The sequence below is a fragment of the Furipterus horrens genome, unplaced genomic scaffold (genome assembly GCF_987537825.1).
Source record: "Furipterus horrens unplaced genomic scaffold, mFurHor1.1.pri manual_scaffold_11, whole genome shotgun sequence".
In the NCBI taxonomy this organism is placed as follows: domain Eukaryota; kingdom Metazoa; phylum Chordata; class Mammalia; order Chiroptera; family Furipteridae; genus Furipterus; species Furipterus horrens.
The window spans coordinates 78,391,517-78,400,298 of record NW_028327181.1 but is presented as its reverse complement, the minus strand read 5'-3'; the positions used below and the strand labels follow the sequence as shown (position 1 = coordinate 78,400,298).

Sequence of the window (8,782 nt, the reverse complement as noted above, 5' to 3'; positions counted from 1 at the left end):
ATCAATTTGAATAGTCAGTGTTTAAATTTCCCTGAAAATTTAATAAAATATATATATTTTTTTATTTTGGTTTTTCAATTACAGTTGTCCCCTTTTCCCCTAATTTCTCTCCCCCACCCAACCCACCCCCTCTCCCGCAATCATATCCCTCCCCGTTGTCCATGTCCATGAGTCTTTTATATAGGTTCTTTAATAAAATATTTTTTTAATGTTGTTTTGCTTAAATCAGGATCCAAAGATATTGCTTACTTTATTTTAATCTGTAAGTCTCTCCCTCTCCTTTATTTCCTCCAACTTAAGTTAAGGGAATTGGGTGTACGTCCAAGTATTCCTTTTTCTAGAATTTGTTGATTGCTGCCCTGGGGAATGCTCATGCTCATTTTACTCTTGCTCTTTTAGTATAACCTAGTATTTTCCCTCAGTGACACATGGTTTCACAACCATTCACTGTATGGCTTCATACTATTCCATCCAATGGATCTACCATAATATTTTTTCTTGGGCATTTAGGTTGTTTTTTGTTTTCCACTATTATAAATAATGCTGGAATGAACATCCTCACATATAGTTAGGTACATAGGATGCACTTTCTTAAACTTTGCTACCAGAAATGTAATCATGGCTCCAGGGCCTGAACGATTTTTCAGCCTCTTGGCGCACATTACCAGTTGCTTGTCCAAGGGGCTGTGCATTCCTCGGCACCACATAAGAGTGCTATCATTCATTCTGAACAGTACTTAGGCCTATTCATGGCTTGAGGATGTTTGCTGAAGACATGGTAATTATGAGGGCAGAAAGCTAGAGAAGGAAATGGATGATGACAGGGACTTAGGCTACATTAAGCAGAAAGTGATCCACAATTTACCACAAACCTAGAGTGAGTCAGAACTCTGTTCATTCCCATTGTGGGGAAAAAAAACCCCTTGATAACAAGAGTTATTAATAGGGCATGGCACGTCAAGTAATCTTTCCGTTAGACTATGCATTAGTCAGAACCTTATTTGAGATGTGGATCCAGTCTGGGTCAATGAATTTCACAGAGATGTGAGGAAACTGGGAAGGATCCAGACAGCTCCATTAACTTGATGGAAGATGGAAGAATCCCAGAGAGAAGTCAAAGGACTCAAGTAGGCTCACTTTGGAAAAAACAGACTTTTTTTTTTTTTTTTTTTTTTTTTGCTTCAATGCTGTTGGAGGTTTCTGTGGGGAGGACAACACTCAGTTGTTTGCTTAGGTCTTCAGAAGGTTGACTATAAGGGGCTTCCACAAATCAAGAAAAACTTCTGTACGACACAAGGAAGAACTTTTTCAGATTCTGGGGTGATTCTTTAGTCTTGGGCCACTGACCCTGGAAATAGTTGAGAAGCTGCCTGTTTTCCTGCTCTGAGTGGTGCAGATATCCACCTGCTTGGTGCTCACTAGATGCCTCCCCGGGCCCCACTCTAGGTTTGTGACATCTGTTTCCCGGCAGCCCTCTAAGAAGGAGTGGGTGAGGTCTGAAAGGAGTACTCCCCAGGCTCCCTGGGCCAGGCTTCTCCTTTCTGTCCCCTCACATTCATTTCAGTGTGTGTTTACAGCCACTCACGCTGGCATGTCATGACATCATCTAATCCTGCTATTCCAGCCCGGCCATGCTCTGAGTGGACTTAGAAGCTGGGTGGGGCTAGTGGAAACTACTTAAACAAGGTGCTCTTGGTGACTCAGGAGACCTCAAGAGCCATTTAGCTCAACCTCCTACAGAAATAGCTTCCTACAATGCCACAGGTGCTTTACATACATTCTTCTGAATTCCCACAACCTTGGAGATAGTGTTTCACAAGTGTGGAGTTAGAGACTGAGACAAGTTATTTACTGGTATCGGAGTGCCTGCTGCATCTGTGTAGCAGTAAAATCTGTGCCCTTGCCTTTAGAGCATGCGACTTGAAAACTGCAGACTACAGAGGTGGAGCCTCCCACCAAAGCCACACATGCTGACCTGGGGACTGGAATTCAGGGTCCTAACTATTTTTCAAGGAACCTTCCAAAGACACGCGTCCTCTTCTAACGTTTCCTGTGGGAAGGCCAAGGATGTGGCCTAGCCCAGACCAGCTGAGTCAGGTGTAACTGAGTAAACAGGCTCTGCACAAATGCTGCCCACAGGCCGCATTCTCTGCTCTCCAAACTCGCATTCTAACCGACTTCGAGAAAAGCCCGCTTCCAGGACAAAGGGCTGGACCAGTCCGATTCCGGAGGAGCCACACCGGGGCCAGGGTGGAGGAAGCGAGGTGTAATTGAAAAATTCTGACCTGAGGTCAAATTCTGCGTTCTGGTCCAGGTTGGGACCCAGCAGGGACCAATATCAAGTTAATTAAAACTCCAAGTTTCCTCATCTGCAAAATGGGGTACATGTGTAAACTGTACTTGAAGCGCACGTGGACGCCAAAGTAGTTGCTACGCACCAAAGCAACACCATCTGATATTAGCAACAGGTCCTAGACTCTTGAGAAGCTACACCATCGTCTCTCGAGACGGACGGCTGCCGACGACCTACTGAAACGTCCGAGTGGCCCAGCGAGGCCTCGGTTGGAATAGGCGGAGGGGTGCCGCAGGGGGGTGTGTATGGGGGGCGGGGCGGGGGGGGGGACTACAAATCCCAGGAGGCGGAGAGCAGACCCTACCGCGGGCCGGGCATAAACTACAATTCCCAGGAGGCATCGGGCAGACCGACGCTGGGCGGTGACGTCACGGAGGCCGGCGCGAGGCGCTGATTCGGCCGCAGCTGCCAGCGGGGTGGCTAGCGCCGCGGGTTGTTACAGCTCCTCTAACTGCAGCGGCCCCCGCCCCGGGGCACCTCTCCCGGGCCCTCGAGGGCCCTACACCTCCGCCACCGCACGGTGAGTTCGAACGAGCGGTCTCGGGTTGGCCGAACCGCGAGGCTCCTGGGGCTAGAGGTAGGGCGAGAAAGGAGGTGGGAGCTGCAGGGGAGGCTCCCCGAGCCGGAGGGCACCGGGGCATGGTGAGCGGAGGTGGGGGCGTGCGTCAGCCCGAGGGATGCCCAAAGGGGAAAATGGGCACGGAGGCGGGAGGTGGAGCGTGGTGGGGGATGGACCAGCTGGGGGTGGAGGGCCGGGAGCGGCTTGGCTTCGGGGGTGGGGGGAAGGTTTGGCTGCTTCCAGGACTGGGTGAACGCGTGGAGGTGAGGCTCCGTACGCAGCCAGTCCTCGAGTGCGAGGTCCCAGGCTGGGGAGTGGAGCGGGAGGCTCCCCTTCGGCTTGAGGTCCCACTCAGAAAACCCCAACAATAGGGAGGACTCCGCCTCTTCGCTTCGCCTTCTCCCCGGGCTAATGGGGGTTTGCCCCAATACTCGCCTTCTTTCCATTTCCACCGCCTTTTGGAGTCTGGGAGGCAGGGCCAGAGCTGAGAGGTGAGCTACTGTGGCCCAGCAGGTTGAGAGGTGGGCAGAAGGAAAATGGCATTGTGGCGTGCTGCCAGGGACTCTCCGTTGGGGTCCAGTTGCAGGCTTGGATGTTTTGTGCTCCTCACCCAGAAGGGCGAAGGTTTGTTGCTTAAAGGGCTCTCTTTATTTGGGGTAGAGAGTGAGAATCACTCTCCTGGCAGCTGTCCTGGGACGCACTGTGGCCTTGGTTTAGTTGTGTGTCTGACAGACACGCTGGGCAGGGATATTTGTGTGTAGAGTAGGGGAAAGGGAGGGAAGGAGTAGAAAAGAGCTACCAGCAAGAAAGTAGTTAACAGAACAGAGTTGCTGCAGGCTCTGGTTTGAGGCAGGTTATGAAACCACATCACGGACTGGCACAGGCAGCCACCTGCCAGCTTATGGCCTCAAAACTTTTCAGCCTCATCTGCTGTAGACTTGCTTTACCTCTGCCAGCTTCTTCTCCCCAGGTCTCTCCTTCTGGGTGAGGGGCAATTGGCTTTTTTACTAATGGAAGTGAAATGTACCCTTAGTCACACAAAAAGATCAAGAGTGCTTCCTGGCTGCCAATCTTTTTTTTAGTTTATTGATCTGGTCGGTCTTTTTGTGTGGGAGAGTGTCTCCTGGGATTTCTGCTCTCAGGTCAATTAGTGTTGAGGCTCAGGAAGAAGCTTCTCAGGGATACAGGTCCTAAATGTAAGCCCCTCTTAGACTCATCGGGCCTCACTGAATGCCCATTTCAGCCAGAAAGGAGTGTAGAATGATCTGGGATTCAGCAAGGCTCTTGGTACTCCTGGGCACAATACCAGGGAGCACTAAGGTCTCTGTTTCCACCCCTTGTAGGTGTAGGTTAGGGTGAAGTGGGGAGTCACAGCAGCTTCTGGTAGACTTGGGGAACTGTTTCTCCTTAGCCAGTAGTAAGTCCTGCAGAGTCCTCAGTTCCTAGCCAGCCTCGGCTCCCACCCCCGCCAAGGTGGAGGTTTTTGCATAGTAGATTCCCAGGAGCTGCGTTAGGGTACTGAAGCCCCTGGGAAAGTAAACAATTGAGCCAGTCCCGGTTTTCTAGTTCCCTGGGTTTCTCTTGGGCCCAATTATCCAGCCTGATGGGCTGAGCTGATGAGCCCAAGGAACATCGCTTCCTCTAGGATGCACCCTGGGACATCTCCCATCTGTTTGCATATTGAGGGAGTGTGGCATGTGTCGCATTTCCCTCAAGGTCTCTAAGCTTTGAGCTGTGTGAGGAGAGCAAACTTGTTCCCATTATCCTAGAACGAAGGAACTAATTCTTAAGAATTCTGGCACCTACACAGGCTTGGCTGTGATCCTAGTCAGAGATAAATTTCAGCTGAGTCTGAGGGGGTTCATCACAGAAGGGTGAGGGAGGTGGCCTTCTGGAGACTTCTAGGATACCCCCAGCTGGGACCCCTTTCTGTGTTCCCAGGAAAGATGGGGTTCTTACCATTGTGATGATCTGAGGGTCTTTATCAGGCAGGACCTTCCCTCAGCTCAGGAGATGAGCCAGTACAAAGGCACCATCTGTACCCACCTCCTGCTGGTCACAGGGCCCTCGGACCTGGGGGCAGCCAAGCTCTGGACAGGGGACTGACTGCACAGTCCTTCCTTGCCTGCATCCAGGAATGCATCTGGGTTGCATTGTTGCCTGGGCATCAAGGGCAGTTCTCTTTGTTCCTCATGCTGCCTGTTTCTGTGGTCAGAGCTGGGCGAGGGAAAGCGTGGTGCTGCTAACACCTGCAAACAGGTGCTGGGAAAGGAGGCTGAGGCGAGGATGGGTGGGGCAGAGAGGAAAGGGGCCGGAGAGAGGCCACAGGTGTGGTTTTGTGACCTTGGGAGGGGTATGTAGATGTGGGTTCCAGCTACCGTGGGAGCTGTAGATGTTGGCTATGTTCTCTGTCCTTGCTTCTCCTCCGGTGGGAAAAGGGCCCTGGTGATTTGGCAGCAGAGTAGGTGGCATCATGAAGGTTAGCCTGAGTTGGTGCCAAATGGATAAAACATCTGGATGCGTTGTTTTGTCACTAAGAAGGAGGCTTCCAGGTCTGGGCAAAGGTTGTCCTGAGTCTGTTTGTTTTCTCTTTTCGTCCCTCCCTCCCTCTTTCTGTCCTGGGTCTGGATTGGTGCAGACCCAGGACTGGAGAATTAGGGGAGATGGGTAGAAGCAGTGACCCCTCACCCCCACTGCTCTCTTAGCCAGCTCCACCTCCTTTTATTCCTTCTGATGGGGAAGGTAGGGAAGGGGTAAATGTCCCATATCAGTCTTCAGTGAGCCAGTCCAGCAGGGGTTATGCTGAGTGATTCTTAGGGGACAAGCCTCTTCTCCCCTTCCCTGGGCTTTGTGGGAAGAGGGCACTCCTGAGAAAGCTCTGGAGGACGAGACTGAAGAAGGGGCAGTGGTTTCTTTGCTCTGGGGCTGGATGCTTCTTGATGACCTGTACACCCAGGCAGTTGGCCTGGAAGGGCACTGTTCCGATTGGATGATGTATGATGTTTATCCCAACCCAGCATTGGGAAATGGATAGAGTTCAGTCCACATGGACATTCTCTGGTCTCTCTGTGTGTGAATCAAAACAGCAGAACTGCCAGTTCTTGGGGAGAGCAGAGCCTGCCTCCCGCAGGATTTGGAGGGTGTGAGGGGGCAGGGAAAGTGGTGTGACCTGTCTCACCTGTGCTGCTTGTTTGCAGAGCAGAGGCAGGAGGGGGCAGCAGGATGAACGTGGGCACAGCACACAGCGAGGTGAACCCTAACACGCGGGTGATGAACAGCCGCGGCATCTGGCTCTCCTACGTGCTGGCCATCGGGCTGCTCCACGTCGTGCTGCTCAGCATCCCCTTCGTGAGCGTCCCTGTCGTCTGGACCCTCACCAACCTCATCCACAACATGGTGAGGGCCTGTCTGCTGCCTGCCCTGACCCTGTGGGCTGCTCTGGTGGGACTGAGGAGTAGAAGGAACCCCCGGACATGGGCAAGAAGTCAGGGTGATGTGCTGACAACATCTGTCACCAGAGTCCAGACCCAGCTCTCATCTCTTCCCCCTTCCCCACTCTGGGCGCCAGCCCTGTGCACTCCAATAAAAGTACTAAAATCTGCAGATTTGTCCTCATCTCCGGGGTGGGATAGCTTGTGGTCTTGGAAGGTGAGCCATTGAGAGCTGAGCTAGGGGTCCCAAATAGTCCCCAGGACCCAGGTGCCTAGGCTGGTACAGAAATGCTGCTTTCCCAAATTAGGATCTCAGACCATCTTTGGCTCTTGCCTCTTTGCTCCCTTACCACCTGCTTGCTACCTTGTACTTGGTGGGCAGGCGGGGGCCCAATTCCTTCCCATTGGCTCGCCCCCTCCCAGCTGGCACAGGGGGCTACCATGGGCTGGAGGGCGGTTCTACAATACCTCCTCCTGTGTGTCTCCTCATGTCAGGCCTGCCCTCTCACCCTATTCTCCTGCCAGGCTCCCAGCTGCCTCATCCTGACCTCCAGCCCACATGCCCCTGCCAACCAGAGCCCGGAGCCCACTTCTGTGACTAGGGTGGAGGAGCTGAGCTGGAGGGCCTTTTGCCTTTGTGTCTTCTAATGAAGGCCCCTCCCTCCAGGGCATGTACATCTTCCTACACACAGTGAAGGGGACACCCTTCGAGACCCCGGACCAGGGCAAGGCAAGGTTGCTGACCCACTGGGAACAGATGGACTATGGGGTTCAGTTCACAGCATCTCGGAAGTTCTTGACCATCACACCCATCGTTCTGTGAGTGCCTGGGGTAGAGGAGGACGCATGCAGGCAGGCCAAGGCCTGGGGTACCCTGAGGCCCCACCAGGCCTAAACCCCTCCCCAGTTTGGTTCTTGGCCTAAGAATGAGGGAAGGAAGGGAAGCTGGTGCACCTCTGGTCGTAGGCTGGGCTCAGGCCTTGTTCCTCTCTGGCCCTGTCTTTCTTCAGCTGGGGCTTCCTTCCTGCCAGGGAAGTAGGCCTTACAGGCCTGGAGTAAAGCAAGTGGGCTGGGTTGGGAGGGGTCTCTTTTTCCAGGGATATATTGCCATCCTACATCTGTTCTGGGGGCCTTTCCCATAACTTCTCAGCTGTAAGGAATTTGCCTCTCCCCACCCAGGGAGTGAGGGAGGAAGGGGTCCTCCAAACAGAGTCTTATAGCTCTCCCTAACCTTTTCCACCAGGTACTTTCTCACCAGCTTCTATACCAAGTATGACCAGATCCATTTCATCCTCAACACTGTGTCTTTGATGAGCGTGCTCATTCCCAAGCTACCCCAGCTCCATGGAGTCCGGATTTTTGGAATCAATAAGTACTGAGGGTGCAGCCCCTTTGCCTGCTCAGATGGCAGGAGAGGGATAGACGCCTGTGCTGTGTTGCTGAAGACAGAGGAGCCTCTGGATACTGCCAGAGATGGGGGTTGAGCCTCTGGGCCCTAGTTTCCCCCCTCACTTTCCCCAGTAGCCGACTTGAAGTAGCTTGTAGTGAGGATGGGGTGGGACCCCTCGCCCCCTTCCCCCGGGCTCTGACCCTTCTGATTTTTTTGATCTTTTTTCTTTTGCCTTTTGGATAGAGACTGTGGAGGTGGTCATGGATGGGGCTGGGCTCCCAGGCTGAACACAGACCTATGAGGTTGGGACAAGAGGCCGGGGAAACCCCCTGCTCACTTGCTCGTCCTCAGACTGTTAAAGCACTTTAACCCCAGTGAGGGGATGGTACAGCTTCTCTGTTGTTTCACTTAGTTCTTAAGTTTTAGGATGACCCTCAGTGTTGCTTGTATGTGTGAAGGCCAGTGCATGATGGCACCTTATCCCTCTGCGTAGAGAAGCGTGTAATCAAAGTCTCATGCTTGTGGCAGCTCCCCTACAACCCACCCTGGGTAGTGGGTGGGAGCAGGGAGGGTAGGAGAGAGATGGTGGGGCTGCGTGTGGAAGGCCAGGTCCCTGAGGTGAGGGGCCCAGGGCTGCTGTCATCCTGCCCCAGCGGAGGTGGGAAGGGGGTGGGAGAAGGGGTGGGGATGGTGCGTTGAAACTCTGAAGAAGGGAGTCACGTAGCAGCAGAGATTGGTGTGAGGGAGGGAGGGTGGGGACAGAAGCCAGACCCAGCCTCATCCTGTGGGAAGTAGTCCCGGGGGGCAGCCTTGGAGAGTTAATTTACCCACAGCATGGTGGTGGTGCTAGGACAGGAGGCTGCTGTGGGTTCGAGGCTCCTGGGTTGGAGTGAGGGGTGGAGAGGGCCTAAGAGGTCTGTAGGTCATTGTTAGCCCAGGCCCAGGCTGACGCAGGCTGACGCAGCCTTCCGCAGTGGTGTGAGGGGTGTGGGGAAACTGGGATGGAAATCGTGAGTGGGGGCGCCCTTCTGCAACCCTTCGCCTCACAG

The 8,782-nt window shown here is 53.4% G+C and overlaps 1 protein-coding gene across 2 annotated transcripts; it reads left to right on the top strand.

The window, feature by feature from the left end:
• The first annotated feature begins 2,727 nt into the window (after positions 1 to 2,727).
• ORMDL3 (ORMDL sphingolipid biosynthesis regulator 3) lies at positions 2,728 to 8,692 on the top strand. 2 transcript variants are annotated; one of them, XM_090292204.1, is made up of 4 exons: positions 2,728 to 2,873; positions 6,115 to 6,308; positions 7,011 to 7,162; positions 7,587 to 8,692. In XM_090292204.1, the coding sequence occupies exons 2-4, from the start codon at positions 6,135 to 6,137 to the stop codon at positions 7,720 to 7,722; spliced, it is 462 nt and encodes a 153-aa protein (XP_090148330.1). In that variant the 5' UTR covers positions 2,728 to 2,873; positions 6,115 to 6,134; the 3' UTR covers positions 7,723 to 8,692. The 2 variants fall into 2 exon arrangements, with proteins under 2 accessions (XP_090148330.1, XP_090148329.1); XM_090292203.1 differs by having other exon boundaries at positions 6,110 to 6,308.
• Positions 8,693 to 8,782: the final 90 nt, after the last annotated feature.